Here is a 16,616-nt window from a genome sequence, read left to right on the forward strand (position 1 = left end):
CTTCTAATGATTTTACTGTTATAAAGTACACCTACATATTTTTGTCATAAATGCATAATGCATAAAATCCGCTGTCTCTCGCTCCAATTTCAGTGATCCGTACATTCCCTGCAGAATGATCTTCGAATTTGTCCAAATACACGTGTCGCGTATTAACGAAACTGATTCAATCGCGATAAAAAACAACCGGAGGAAGATTTTAATTGAATTTAACGGGAACCTGATTTTCCGCTCGACGCGGCGTTCATTGAGATAATAAGTAGACTGTGGATTTAATGTGTTAGCAGTGTCTATAACTGTGGAAAATAGAATTCAAGAGAAACTTCTACCAATAATTAATATCCGCGATCATTCCATTTCATTTCTGGTCTAATAAGCCGTAATATAGAGAAAGTAAAGCACTGTTCGATCTCTGCTAATTGTTTTGCAGAAACACGAATTTGTCCGGTCACGTTTCTACTACATTCCTGTACTCTGAAATCAGCCGATAAAACATCCGGATCCACATTGACGCCTACAGTCTCCGAATAATTAATCACGGTCGAGATCTCACGGGAAATTTATACGCCTACGAGCTGATTAGCTGTCGGATCCGTTGTGTGTAAATTATTGTTCCCCTCCAATTTGAATTCCGAAACGTAATCGTGCCAAATTAAACCGTGCTCTTTTCACATACCGTGTTCCTACGCAGAAAAATTTCCATGAATATCTAACAAAAGCGCCGCCGTACCCAAATATTTTTTCGATAAATCATAAAACAGTGACTCCCATTAATATTCGGACGCTCTCGTTCAAATCTTCATCACATTAAATCTATAAATACTGGGTGCGAAGCACCTAGGGAAACGTTCGATTAATCCTCCACACGATTCCGGTAAATAAATAAACTAAAAATTCGTAGGAAAAGAATTCGCAGAGCGTGCAAAAAGGAAAGATGGCGTGCGGTGGGAAAGAGTTGCGAGCAGGCTGGTTGTACCGCGAAACAATCAACTAAGGAACAAGGAAATATCGGCGGAGCCACCGTTACGACATAAATTCCAATAAACTAGCGAGATATAATTAACAGTCGGGTACCGAGGGGTCCGTCGCTCTCTCGAACAATAGACAACAGTAGTTTTTTTTCTGATCCGAGTAAAAACGAGAGCTGAACGAAACTGCTCCTCTAATCGCTGATTCAATTATCCACGTAATTATTACGCTACCGGCGCGGCGCAATAAATTAGTATCAGTGCCTATGCAACTGGTTCGATAGGCATCGGTCGCCGATTGGTCGAGACCGAGCGCGTAGAAAGTAACGGATAAATTAGTACGAGGAAATGCGGCGCCCTCCGGAGAATGGAACGTTTTCATTCTCGGTGTCTCTTTTATCGGACGTTTTGCAACAACAACGTGTCCCGGTCTCGTTTGTCGTTCCTTTGTTCCGTAGGAGGCACCCGAGGGAAACGCGCGTCTAATGAGGATGCTGACTGTTTAGCATAAACGACCACAGAAACGCGCGCTTCCGACTTGTTCGCACCTAAACTGCCAAGTTATCTTCAAACACGTTCGACAAAGTCCAGGTAATTTCATTAACACGACTGCCGCAGCAGCTTGTAATTCAGACTGAACGCAATTGTCGCAGAATTTTCGGTTAGTCCATTTACAAAAAATCTCTTCTGATTTAATGTGTGTACCACGAATTATGGGAGTGAGAAAAAGTTTTCCTGGTTGAAAGTGTGCGCCGTCAATGTGCACTGTACTTGTACAAAAGCACGTTTTCGGCCAGTTTTTTTAACGTTTTTCGAACTACCACAAGTATAGTACATGTAGGAATATGTATGTATAAAGTGTTGAGAATGAAATAATCGGCCGCCACGCTCCAGTTCAGCGGGGACACCGTGTATACGCGTACTTTCAGTTGATCGGCGTAACGAGGCTAGAATCCAGCCCGTGATTTCATAGCAGGCCAACGCAACGCATGCGGGGCCACGCAGGCAGAACGAGGAATTTCCTTGGCAACCGGGAATACAGATTCGTGGTTACAAATGAGCCTGGCTATAATTAGGAAGATGGTATCGTGTGAGAAGGTGCGCTACACGCATAGCCAGGCAGCGGTGCCTCGTGTTCGACCGCGTGCTCTCCGCGAGGATGGCTTGTCTAACGACGCGAGGAGGCAATAGCCTCGAACCAGCAAAATCGACGCCGTTGCGGAAACCTTGACATTGAAACCATTACCACGTTGAATCGCCACTAGACCGAGCCAATCCCGGCTACTTCGATCCAGATCTAGCCCAACTCTGCGCAATAATACCGCAATTTGTTTTACTCGAAGGCCACACCGAACTCACATGGATGGATTTAGACAGTTTCAAAGTTCATCGTTATTTTTTATCAAACGTAAATTAATTTTTGATTGGGTGTACTATTTGGGTGGATTTAGACGCAGTTTTAAAGTACATTGTTATTTTTTATCGAACGTAAATTAATTTTTGATTGAGTGCACCGATTTAGGAAATTAATAATCGACGAAGAAAGTTCTCGTTTCGTCGGCGAGGTCACAAAAAATAGTAGAACAACACGATCTAAGAAACAGCACGGACCCTCGGGGGTTTATTATTAATATAGACGAAGAAAATGCTCGTTTCGTCGGCGAGGTCACCAAAAAAATAGAACTACGCGATCTAAGAAACAACACGGACCCTCCGGGGTTTCTTATTATCGAGTCTACCGATTTAGGAAATTAACCGAGGGTTTATTATAGTGACGCGACGACGACGACGCGATTAAAGCAATGTTCAAGCCCGGAGGGTGCACCGGAGCAAGATAAAAAAGACACTGACTCTTACGTTCACCGTCCCACGGGAAGTATCGTGGAAAAGATGATAGCGACGCAAATAAGGCTACTTCCTTCCAGCTGCGAAAAACACGTGTCCTGCGTTAATGAGCTCATTACGGGGACTATTATAGAAACCACCTTCTAGGAGAGTTCATGGAAAATCTCCCTCGGAAAATCTTAGACATACGAGTATACAATTCTTCAAGAATTAACCAACGTTGTTGTCCAAAAAATGCCGGGAAATCTCATTGTTTCAACGTCATCTCCGAATTGTATTTGATGTAAACAATTTTTATTTTGATCTTCGATCACTTGGTAGTTTACCTACATTTTCAGCGAAAATGGACATCTGCGGATGTTTATGCAATTTTTAATTTTTCTGGGCAAATTTTAAGTACTGGATCTGAAATAAATTAAAATCGTATTCAATTCGGTGGAATTTGATGTTCCAGCACTTTTAGAAAATTTCCAGAAGCCATAAACGCATAAAATCAGGGTTTAGGAAGAGATATAAAACTGGGGGGCACGTTACCACCCCTTCCTCTATTATTTCGCGTAGTTGAAACGAGGATGGCTCTATTAGTTGGGCAGACCTCGCGACTAGAGAATCCACGCCACGTCGAAGCGTTCCTGTGGAACATATACAGTTTCCGCGAGAATCACGAAGTCCGCAAGCATTCCGCCGCAGGAGGAAGCGTACAGCGCGGAGCTGTGCGGAGCGGCGCAATGTAACATTGTAGGAGGGAACGTATTTTTGTTCAATTAACCATTCTAGTCCCCGGCGGTTCTGCACGCTCTCTCGCAGCGCCGGGTTGTAAACGACCGTTGCCGCGGACAAGGCAGGTGCATGTACCTTCGCACGCCTTAATATATTGACTATACTGTACGCGAAGTTTCTCCGCGCATCGGTTATTCCGCTCTCGCACGCCCACGCCGCGGATGTAACGAATCGCATTCCACGATTAGAAAATCCGGGCGTGCCCCCTCGACACCCGGCGATGCACATGTCCAGATAAACGTTAGAATTTCGCGGGCTTGCACCGCGTCGGATCACCTATTCCGGCGCAGATTCCGCCACGCTATGCTTTTAATTACGCTGGATTAACTCGTTCGCTGCCAGGGTCTCATGGGAAAAACATCCACCACGGCCCATGATTTTTTTCGGGATTATATTGCGCCAATTGGAATAGACTTTACGACTTTACACAGATCGGCAAAACATATTTTACAAATTTTCAATATAAGCCTACACCCAAAAATTAAAAATGCAACTTTTTAGTATTTGTTCAACAATTCCGATTAATTGCAATTTTTGGAAAAATTTCTTATCACATCCTGTAGTAAACTAGTTGCTCTAGCTTCCCAGGAAAGTTCAAATCGTATAGTACAATATTAAAATAGTTATCGTTTTTTTAGAGGGTCCTTAAACTTCTATCCACTACTGTATATGTGACGACGGGCTCTGATAACAAACCGATGTGTCATGCATCTTGCCATACGATCTTGTCGCAAAATAAAAATTTTCCAAATCAGATTTAGGAGACAGAAATTAAATTTTAAAAAATGAAGAAGGAAATAGAAATGAAAAATGAGGATGACAGTGAGTAAATTCACTCTGGATTCTGGATTAAAAATTCAGGATCACGGCGTGAATGAAGTTAAAACTTAAAACCATGACTGTGATCGTGATTCTACAATCGCTGTGATAAATCATGATTAGCGATGATTTTAGTGTTACTAAGAATATAGTGGAATTAAATATTGAAAACGCGGGTGGACATCCGCAGGATTCGAATCTTCCGCGTTGATTTCGTGTGGCGCTCGAAGAAATCTGGCGGCTGGTTCATGAATTTCCATAAAGCCTGCACGGTAACGTTACCGTATCTCATTAAAGGATAATACCGAACCCCATGGAAAATACATGACTCGGGATTACCATGTATAACGGAACGAGATGGAGACTGTTATATGTAATGCATATCGTGAATATGCATTGTCGTCATGAATTATTCCACCCCATTAAACGTTAATAATGTGGCCCGGACGGTACTCACCTCAACGACGAAGTAAAGAGGATCACCGGGAAGGGCTTGAACGGCGAGGTAGCGGCTGGCGGACACCAGGGGTTGAAGGCAGGACCGCGCAGCCGTGACACCGCTACCACGCATGCTGCATGCTTCATTTCGTCGCCGCTACGCACAGCGTCCTCACTGGAATCAGAAAATATTTCAGACGATTAACGAAACATCCATTTCACGGATTTACACCACACATTTTATTCTAGGTCCGAAGAAATGTTTAATTTTCGCGTTAAAATAGCTCCGAGTGCAAGGGGTTAAGTATATCGTATACTTATCTATTAAAAATCAATAAAATTTCACGAACAGACAAATTTTTTCTTTCATTTTGCTGGAAAAATGCCTGGTGTCCAATTATTTCCCTGTGCACAGTTAACATTAGACTAGAAAGAAGGTTAAAGTGGAATTTTTAAAACTGTTTAATTCGTTCGAATTTTAATTTCTTTGTCGTTCATGATTTTTCAGAAGGTTGCTGCACGCCAACGCCACAGGAGAGAAGGGGGAAGTGGATCCCAAACAGTAGAAGGTGAACAAACGATTAATTCCAGGACATCTCGGCGTCGATGACCGAATCATCTTGTAATCCATCGACAAATGGAGGAGGGACTACATACCGGGTTTTCGGGTTCGGCGCGGCAACGAAGATAACAATGTACGAAAAAGCCGATAGGAGTATGCTAATGGAAACGGTAACCGGTCGCACAAATCACGGTGGCGTTTCCAGGGAATTCAGCCGCAAGGAATGGCTGTTCCCCCCCCCCCCCCCCCCCGTCCCTCGCACGGTTTACGATGGGTGTGCTGAATCCCCTCGCGGCGCTCCGTTCACGGTAAATCACAGAATCGCTCCCGGCGTTACTCCATTTTCATCTCCGTGGAACAAGAAGCGGTCGCGTGGATGGAGAAACAGATGGCCCCTCTCGGCGCCGAGTCAGCCACCCGCTCATAAATCCGCCGGACAATAAGTCCTCGAAAAATGCAACGCGAGGGCATCGGGGGCCCACTCGCCCGAGGAATCTCGCGTGACCCTCGCCTCGATTAATTGCTTCGCGAAATCTGCCAGCTCGATCCGCTCGAACCTCCATCTTCTCTTCTGTTGCGACGCGAACGCACGATTTCATTTCGAACGCGGACGCTAAACGATTTATTGGGAATGGGTGTTAAACACTAACCGTACCGATTTCGCATTGTTTATTTTTTAATTACTGAAGTTGTATAGGTGTGCTTAGAAATTGTTCAATAAATTTCTTTATTCGAGCACGTATTGTTAACGTAATTGTAAAGAATCTAAATAAATTCAGTCTTGTAGTTTTTATAAAACAATATATATCCGCACTTTTAAGAAGAAACTATTCTTTGTTTCACGGCGCGCAACAAACACAACGATGTTCGTGGTCGCAGCATTCCATTAGACATAACAGAAGAATATTGTAAAAAAACACTGCATTTTTGGCGCCTGTGAGAAATATGATTTGGTCAGCAAGTTCGTGACCCTCTAAATTCGTAAGATATTCAGCGTTGTGGTCCTGTGGCTCCTCGAACTCTTCGGAATCACCGGCCCTTCGCATTCCTAAGATCCTTAGCGTCGAGTCCTTTCGGCCTCCCATGACCCTCTGCAATTCTACGACCCTTGGCATTGTGAACCTCTGCGTTCCTAGGACCCTTTAATTGTGGCCCTGCGACCTCCCGTGACCCCTGATGGTATTGTGGCGCCTTGCAATTCGAAGGTCCTTGGTATTGTACCACGTAAGGACCCTTGGAATGATAGCTGTTTGCATTCGCAAATACTTTGGAATGTCGTTCTCAAATAACCTTAAAGAAGAATTGACCCTACACCCTTCGGACGTCCGAGTAGCTGGGAAACTATTCTAAAGATGTAGAAATGTGGTTCAATTCACATTTTCTCGAACAGACTTGTTCGTTGAAATTGTGCAATTATTAAGTCGTTCGGAAAGTAATTTCGTTTTTCGTGTGGCTCCCATTTTTTATTACTAGACTGCGGATGTTTATGCAATTTCCAATTTTTATGGACAAATTTTTAGATAGTGGAATTAAATAAAATCCCTTTTTCAATGGGAACAACCTTTGTAGATCAAAAACAAATAAAAATCGTACTGAATTCTATCGAATTTTATATGTATTCTGGCATTTTTTGAAAATTTCCATGAACCATAAATGTAACGAACCAAACATGGAAGATTTTAACTGAATTTTAACGGGAACCTGATTTCCCGACCGACTTAATAACATTGAATCAATAATAAGTATTTTTATAAATACTGACCATACAACACTTTTAAAAAATTTCGTATTTAAAGGGTTCAATACCAATTCATCCACAATGGGCTTGGACAATTCTTGTTTCGCAGAAAAGTCCGCAGTCTAATAATAACGTCCCGACACCGCCAATAAATTTCTTTCGGCGTGCACCGGAGGAGCCATCCTGAACGTTCCCGTTGCCGAGTCCCGGCTATTTTCGGGTCGCCCGGTGATTCGACGAAGTCGCCATGGTAATCGACGAAATTGACTAATGGACGATCCGCGAGAGAGCAGAAAGGAGGAGAAAACCATCTACCCGCGGAGGGATGATCGATGGGATCCATTACCGAGAGACGCGTGCAATCCGCCCACACCCCGAGGAGCCTTACTACTCCTGTCCCTTTTCCTCGATCCTATCCCTGCTACTTCCCCACCCTTCTTCGTTTAACCCGTTCTTTTCCCAGTGTATACCTACTCGCGGCCAGGAGAGTTGTCTATTTCTCTTTCTCCGCTGCTGATCCTCTCGGCTTGCAGCACCGTTGATGCATTTACTCGCTTACCGGTATAACTGCCACACCATTATAAGAGCCGGTCTCCCCTCTTCCTCCACGACGCCCTTTCCTCTCTTACACCCTCCATTTACACTCACTCCCTTTTTTCTCCGATATCTTCGTGCCCTTCGTCCACTCTCTCTCCCTCGATAGCCAATGCATTCCGCGGTCGTTTCCATCGCGGAACCTTGCGCAAATATTTCGGATTATACTTTTCAGATCGTGCCATGTGATCATCGAATCACCTGGTAATCAATAGACAGCGGATTTGATGCATTTCTGACAAACATGAACAGGTGTAATTTACAATTGTATACACGTTAAAAGAATTTAAGAGTGTCCACTTAATATTGTCCCCGACTGTATGATGTCTCCTTTGATATTAAAATTATTAAGGGAGGAAATAACATTAAATTTGGATTCCATTTCTTGCAATCGACGCAAACAATTTTTATTTTGCATAAAGATCCGCAGTCTAGTCATGATCAACTCAGTATGTAATTATTAATCCTTTAACAGGCTGTGTCGATAATATTTGAAGCAACTTTGGATGCCTACGAACCCTCATCCTGACGATTTAAATCCTGCTCCTCAAAAGGTTAATTAGCAACGTGGCCAACAGAAAACATCGCTAGCATCGTCGCGACGTGGCGGACATTTGTTTTCAGCGGTCAGGCTGGTGTCTAGCATGATCGCGAGTCCTTTGAACTCTCATTGGGATTCTGCGAGCGACGTCGGTTGTCTTCGCGGCGAGCCGACGATTAAATGCACCTCGACGGATCGATACGGAAAGCTCGATCTTAGGAAAAAGCGATTCGAGAGATAGAGGGATGCCGAGTTCGTATGCCGAATGCGCGGCGAATCCGAAAGCGGCCGGTTCCGAGGATCGGCAGGGATGAAAAGATGAAAAGAACCGAGAGAGAGAGATCGAATCCGCGACAGGAGCGCCGGCGACTGGTTTTATCGTTCGACGAAGTGCGACGTGCATGCACGTAGGCGGCGGTATATAAACATGAACTACATGTGAACTACATTCCAGTGGCATGAGTAACCGAGTCTTGCGCACTCTCGCCACTCTTCTCGTCCTTTTCTCTGCGGCGATCCGGCCCGCGCGTACAAATCTAATTACCCAGCAACCTACCAACGGGGGACAGAGAACGAGCCTTCCCCGGGAAGGACGAAGAACGGAGCGCCTCTCATCCACGTCCATGTTTGTCGCAGGCTTCGCATCGGGCTTGCTAGGGCCCGATCGCCGATCAGGCCCACAGTCTTCGGGACCATACGAAAAAGTCTCATTTTGAAAATTTGACAGGAAAATTTATGTATGTATTAGGTTGTCCTGAAAGTTTCTTTCACTACGTGCACATTCCATATTGGTAGACAACATCAACATACACAAACAACACAATCTTCTCGTCGTTAATGTTTTATTATCTCTTCAGCTTCCCCTTTCTTAACCATGCCATTTGGTTTCCTTAAAAACTACTCTGAATTTGCAATGAGCACATTAATGGAGAACGAAACGAACTTTTGGGACAACCTAATGTAATTTGATTTGTACAGGTTTTGCACTCCAAATTCATCCTTTTGCAGGTCGAACACTCTTTTTCACCCAATTTCATCTATTAAGAATATTATGGTGTCGTATCGATCCCGGAATTGGAGGTCGTATCGCGACTAGGTGCACGGCGAACGAGCGTAGAGTGGACTCCGGAGAACACGTTCCTTTATTTGCTATTTTACAAGACTTGGCTTGCTGTGTCAAGTCAGACTTGGCTGTACTTCGGGTTGTTGGTGGATCGGTAGTCGAAACAGTTCTGATCTTGTCGTGATCGCGTAGAAATTAGGAAAAGCTCGAAGCTGGTCTTGGGAAATTGGATATGATTGGCTGGAGGGTGTGTTTTAAACGGTGGTGGAAGCATAGAAAAATTAAGTAGAGCCGGAGTGTTTACTACGGCTATAAAACTATGACCTCGGTACGCCAATGGCAAAACGGTTCCGCATGTGTTCGTCAGCTGGGTGTCCTTACGGTTTGTCTAATATTTTTAATTACAGTGGACTCGCTATTCTTTGTGTGTACCTTTCGCCCTTTATGGCGGTCCCGATCGTCAAACGAACAAATATTTAAAATCAATCGTTTGTTTAGACACGCGTGAACATGTCGGTGGGGCTAGTATTGTAACATAACGTCGACATTCAATTGAAACGGCCACGTAGCTCCGCAATCATCGAGGTTTCAACGGAGCTGGTCCGTCCGGTGTGGTATAGTGCGTGTCGATTGATGCTTTCTCCGTCTCCTCCCCTTTCTGGATTTCTCTGCTCTCCACGCTCGGCGGAAGATGAACGAGAGCGGATAGGAAGAGGCTGCGAGGTGGGAAAACCGCATTCCTCGCGTAGGTCTAATTACCCCGGGCTCCCGCGGTTCGCGGATGACACGGGAGATGTATTTACTGGTTTACGTACCTGAGACAGTAACCGCGATAACAAACATTCATTTCGCACCGTACGGAAAGATTACGAGCAATCGGTGCCGCGGATATCCATGACGCGGCTACGTTACGTTTTCATTTGCATACAGTTAGGTCCGGTTACGTTACAGTTGCAGGCGTCGATGCGCACGCCTTCTTAAGGGAAAGTAACTAGGCAACTGTCGCTAATTGCTCGGCCTAGTTGGTTTCGTTTTGCACTCGAAATTCATCTTTTTGTATAATCGCTAGACCGCGAATCTTTATACAACATAAAAATATGAATTAGTAATTTTATTATGGGATTGAAGGAGAAATTTTAATAATGCATTGTCATCCAGTTCTGAGCCATGTAACCGATTTCAAGTCTCTAGCTCATCAGGAAGTTAGTTTAAAATCAATTCCAAAATTCGCCACCGAACAGACAAACAAACAAAAAAGCGAGCTAATAAAAACGTGGTAAAAAGAGTATAAATTAGTAAATTTATTATAAAATTTGAGGCGCCATTAAACATTGCTGTACCATTATTGAAAATATTGTTTACATTATTAGATGTGTAGGTATCTAATCAATTACAGAACATTTAAGTATTTCATAAGGTATAATATCAATTTCATATTCACCAAATTGAAAATTTCATTAAAAATGACAATATTTTAGGTCGGAAGAAATGTTTAATTTCCGAGTGCAAAGGGTTAATTTATAAATTAGTGAATTTGATATGGAATTAAGAAGGACAATTGCGGGCAGCAGCAGTTGAATAAAAATTCACTTCCAAAACATCGTAACAATATTCTTAGATTTTTCTGATCTTCCATTGTTTTATATTTCACCCAGCCAATTTCTTCGTGAATGCATAAAAATCCGCGGTCTAATGATCACTAACACGGAGATAGAAACACACGCAGAAGGAGTTGTACGAAAATTGGTAAACGAATTTCGAGTGAACGGAGACGAATTCGCTTGAAAATTCAAAATTGAATAGATCGAGTGTGGTGATAGTTCCGAACAGAAATGGTAGAGCCAATACGCGTCGCGGATGTCGCTTGCATTAAAATGGCACCGCTGGTGAACCGTATTCGACCCACGCGTCACCGCCACCTACCCGCAGCGCGACTGCAGTCGACGAATGCATCACGCGTGTGCACGCGGCGCATTCCACTAAAGTCCCTGATCTCCTGCCCTTGCGGTTTAGCATTCTCGTTAAAGCCACGGTGGAATGTCTACGTTGCGCCGGCGCGGCTACGAACACATTGACGGATTTATGAATAATCCGCCGGCAAATTACAGGAGTGGATGATTAGATCGTAATCGATTCGATCCGCGGAACAACCTGTTCTTAATTGCGGAATGATTTCCACTTAACGACGCTCCGATACGGAAAATTTATTATCGTCTCCGAGGCGCTGGGAAAACCGCGCGCGGTCGCTGCGTGTGTACTGGATTCCATCGGGCCGCATATTTTCGCTAGAAACCTGTCTTCCCACTGAGTCATCCAGCCATTTTGTTCTATAATACGCTATGGTCGGCTGTCGCGCGCAAAGTGGCCCTATGCACACTCATCGATCAGCTGATCGATTGTCCCATCGTTCCAACGATCGCGCGGCTCTTACCGTTAGACGACGCGCGGTGCTCGATTTTTCGAAAAACTGGGGCGGAAATCCGGATCGCCGTTTCGTTCTCTCCTTTCGAGTTTTCATCATTTTTTTTAACAATTCTTTAACCATCATTTTAATCCTTTATCCGTCCCTCGTGTCACAGTTTTCCTGTTAAGTTATATCGTTCTGTTATTTGTATTTATTTTTTAAATGCGAAACACACAAGCGAAAAACCTGAGATGTAAATGTTAACTCATCAATTTGCCTCGTTACTTCATCGATCTTTTACCACTGTGTCAAATTATATAACAATCCTCAACTCCGAAAATCTTTTAGAAGAGGGAGCAAATTCTTTCCTTGGCCAGAGTCTCTTCGAATCACGTTCGAAAGTGGACGGAACGATTCGCAGCCATTTACGATAATATTTGGATAATATCGAATTAATGATAATTTAAAAGGTGCGTGAACTAGATATTATATTTAGATTTCATTCACTTAATCGCTTACAGCATCGCGCGAGATTCAATATGTACAGCTGCGTAAACTTCCCTTACAATTAGGAGTGTATACCTTCTTCGGCTCTTCAAATTCGCATCAACTTCTTGGTTATGCATTTATCACGAAAACGTAACTGTAATTTGAAACATATTAAGAATGAAAGTGCTCAATTTCGGTACAAAATTGCATGAAGATCCGCTGTCTATTGTACTAGATTAAATTTGTAAAAATGAGAGCCTCCCCTCTCCTTTTGCTTCGAAACAGTTCAAAAGTGAGATTTTCGCCAACCATAAGCAGCCTGTTACGCCTACGGAATAAGCGTGGACTTTGCGCCGAGTTGATTCTTACGGTAAATGATTAATAAAGTAGCTTGAATAAACGCAGCTGTAAACATATCGCGAGGCAAGAGGTTAAAGTCCCCAATCCATTACGCTTCGCACCGTCATTCATGCTGTAAACGCGTGGCCCATGGCGGACCGGCAATAAAATCTGAAACGTAACGCGACAAGATTCCTGATCGCGACGTTTCAGATAGTTATCGGGATGATTGAATGTCGAGACATTAACGTCCGACTTAATACGATTCGTTACTTAGGTAACAATAGCCCACCGTGGTTTATGTAATTGTCTAGCATCGCGGCCTGTGCTACGTTCTACACACCTTAATGTGTCGCGCGACTGGTTCGTGACGAGTGAACTGGCGCTAACCGGCACCCATCGTGGAATCCCTAATGTCCCGTGGAATTGTTCCCGCGGACAAACAAGTTTTTCCATATGAAATTCCTCATTTGTTTACTTGCTTATTAGCTGGCCTTTTCTTACGCCCTATTCCCGTCTCTCCGTCTCAAAATTTTCGATAAAATCCCAGACGCCGGGATTCGTACAGGTTTTGCACTCGAAATTTACGCTTTTAAGTCGGATACACCCATTTGCAAATCAAATTCAAAGGGTAAAAGGGTGAATTTGATTTGCAACAGGATGAATTTGGAGTGCAAAATCTGTGAAAGGTTCAATTTGATTTGCAAAAATGCGTATTTGGAATGAAAAACTTATACAGCGACAGTCAAAAACTTAAAAATTCTCTGATATAACTTCGCTTGTTAAAGTCGCAGTTGCCCGGGGACTGGAAAATTAGATAGAGAAATTGGTACAGCGATCACGTTCTCAATTTTGATCGAGTGCTCTCCGCCAGGGGTGGTATGAAACTCGCGTACACGTTTTCGAGAATGCAGAACGCGTTCTTCGGGCCTTTCCCTCTTCTCGCCACGCATTCTATTCTAATGCGAGTGAAAGAAAAAACAAGAAGAAGAAGAAGAGGAGGAGGAAAAAGATCCATAGGTTACCGTGGAATTTATTTCGACGATAATCGCGAGAGACACCCGCGCTCATGGCTAAGTATACGGGAACGCGGAAGTGCGTGTGCGCACGTTCAACGCGTAGGTTTGTATAGCCGCGATCCTGCATATAAGCCCGGGCTCCATAAGAAGCCATTGTCGTGCAAACAACGCATTACACGATAGCACGCGGAAAATGGTTGTCGCCGGTACCGTAAAGACTGCCAAGACCTATGCGAGATCCGATATCTATGGTCTCCGACTTAATATTTGCGGTACACTTTATAACTGTAATCCTCTCGGGCCTCGATTCGCCGGCATCGCCGCCGCCGCGCTGTCACACAGCCTCCTAACTCCTCGCCTTCAATCTGATAATAACACGATCGCGCAAAAGAAACATGTCTCTACTGCTCGCAACTCGTCGGTGACAATGTGTCCAACAACGTCTCCTGCAGACTAGTGCAGACTGGTTTTATCCAATAAGTATTTGCATGATAAGCACGTCTTATAATTATCACGCTGGACAGATTACAGGAATTTAAAAATACCCACACGCCAGTCTGAGCTGATTGAAATCGTTAGAGGAAGGATACAAAGTTTCATCTGGCTCCTGTGCAACCAGAGTTGTGGTGAATTACTTCAAGAATTATAATTACAAAGTAATTGTATTCAATTATTTCGTAATTCGAAATTCAGTCGATTCGTTCAATTCAATTACAAAGTAATTTGTAATTCTGGCCTCGTTTTTACAATCGAAACACAATTACAAAGTACAGTGTAATTATGCATTATACACAAGAAGAATGAGAGGTGGAAAAAGAAAAAGATCAGTGATTACGTTCATTTGAGAAAAGAAATATAAATTGTAGAAAGAGAGGACGAAATTACTACAGACACGAAGAGTAACGCTAGGTTCATCGAATCACTACGATTATGACAACAACGAGTTATACGAACAACTACAAGTTGATAAGATCCCCCATGCGAGAAGATGAATTACAACTTTTTGCATAAGGATTGAGAACGTTCTTAAAATATTTTTGCGAACAACATCGAGGATACTGCAGCGCGTTCTCGCATCACTACAATTTCTATGATTGTATAAGTATAAGTTCTCCGATGTGAGAAGATGAATTACCTCGTGACGAGTCCCTGCCGCTAAATGCTTCCTGTAGAGTGCACAGCTGTAATTTGAAGTTTTTGCCGGTACTGTGCTTTTATGGTGCTGTAGACACTTCGTCTCTAGCCTCGAATCGGATAATAAGGATGGCAAAAAGTTTATACTGTTTGCAACTCATCGTGACATTGTTGCGAAGTGGGACGTGGGAAGATCAGTTTTATCGCGGCGGCAATAGGAGCGTTTGTGTGTCACAAAAATATTTGTTGGCACGATCGATTTATCTTTAACCGTTTGTACTTGAAACTATTCTATCATTTCCTACGATTTTGAAATTTTATGGATACGAAATTGACAGGACACTTCGTACAATACCTAAATATTTGTTAATTGACTAGTAGACTGCGGATTTTTATGTAAAATGAAAATGAACGAATCAAAATCAACGCAAAATGAAAATCAATGAAACCAACATGTTATTTCTTGCCGTAATGATTTTAATAGAGGAGGAATCATCTGTCGACATCTTGAATTTGTAAAATTTTCCAACAATTCTCAATTTCATGTACTCGATCTTCCTATAAATGCATAAAGATCCGCAGTCTATTGATTAGATACCGACATATTCAGTAACGTAACCAACATTTTCAGATTTTCTAGATCGCGTGCTCGCCATTTTACAATGCTATTTAATTTTTTGTTCGAAGAGAGTCAATCTACGAGGCTGTATTATTCCACACATCCAGTGCAGCGTATGACTATAACGATTTAACGAGCTTCATATAAAATACACTAATCGAAAATTCATCGCGCCTCGCTGCGGCAAGGTAGAACCTAAAAAGACTAGTTTTATTGGACCGTTTCTGTCAGAATGGACTCGAAGCTTAACGTATCCGACTGTCCTATCCCTATTCCAATAGTGTTTCTTTTAAATTATATATTCAATGGCGCGATAAATTGTTCTTTTACGCGTGCACTTCGTCTTATCCGTTCTTACATTACGATTTCTATGTCACGAGATGAAAAAAGGAACGTAACGTTTTACAAACACGCTTCCTCGTCGACGAGACTAAAACACGGTGTAGTTTTATTGGATGCCGGCAGAAAAACGGGCATCAATATTATTTATGCTCACGTTTTATCTCCGGTTCTTGTTCATTTTATATTTGGTACCGAAGCAGAATGTTTCCTCACACGAGAATTTCCATCTGCCTCGTATATTACTTTTCGAATGGAAGCGCTTTCATGGAATGTGACTTATAAAAAGTCGAAGTGTCCAGCACAGTCTTTCACTGAATATTTCCGGTACGCTGAACAACCATCATTTCCGCAGCCGTTGATCTTTCGAAGATCTACATATTTTGTCATTTCACTCGCTCGAACCTCGAGAAAGCTTTACAGGCTGTCCCAAACGTGATGTTCTTCCTTGAAAGGGTTTCAAGTGACTTTTAAGGAAGTGTAACATTTTGGGACACCCTGTATAGATCAGCAAATTGTTCGGCCAAGACTGCAGCATGATTATCATCATCGGTCTTGTGTCAGCGTTTAAGTTTTATGTTCATCGGACCGATAAAATGTTATTTTACGTAGCTGGCGTTGGAATCGCGACGATTGAAAAAATCCGAATGTCTCTTCCTTCTGGAACTGCATCGCGGACGCGAGTGTCCCCCGACTTTGTCTTCGCGATAAACTTTATCACCATAATCTCCAGATCGTAACTTCGGTTCAATACATAGTTGTGTACACTTCTTACTTCCTCCATTGAATTCAATAATAACAGCTTTAGAAATACACGCTCGGGTATATTCTAACTGTAGTACTTTATTTATTCCTCTGTTTTCGAAAACGTTCAATTAATCTTACGTACAAATCTAGGAGCACGGTAGTGCACCAGCCAAGTTCT

At 43.0% G+C, this 16,616-nt stretch overlaps 1 protein-coding gene across 1 annotated transcript in view; it reads right to left on the reverse strand.

The window, feature by feature from the left end:
- The window catches only part of LOC143215470 (protein expanded), a 113,953-nt gene that overhangs the window by 44,864 nt on the left and 52,473 nt on the right, over positions 1–16,616 (reverse strand). Inside the window, exon 3 of the mRNA XM_076437610.1 lies at positions 4,870–5,025. Coding sequence (XP_076293725.1) covers positions 4,870–4,983 — 114 coding nt within the window. The 5' untranslated portion in view covers positions 4,984–5,025. The remainder of the gene's footprint in view (positions 1–4,869; positions 5,026–16,616) is intronic.

This window comes from Lasioglossum baleicum, chromosome 2 (genome assembly GCF_051020765.1).
Source record: "Lasioglossum baleicum chromosome 2, iyLasBale1, whole genome shotgun sequence".
NCBI classification, from domain to species: Eukaryota; Metazoa; Arthropoda; class Insecta; order Hymenoptera; family Halictidae; genus Lasioglossum; species Lasioglossum baleicum.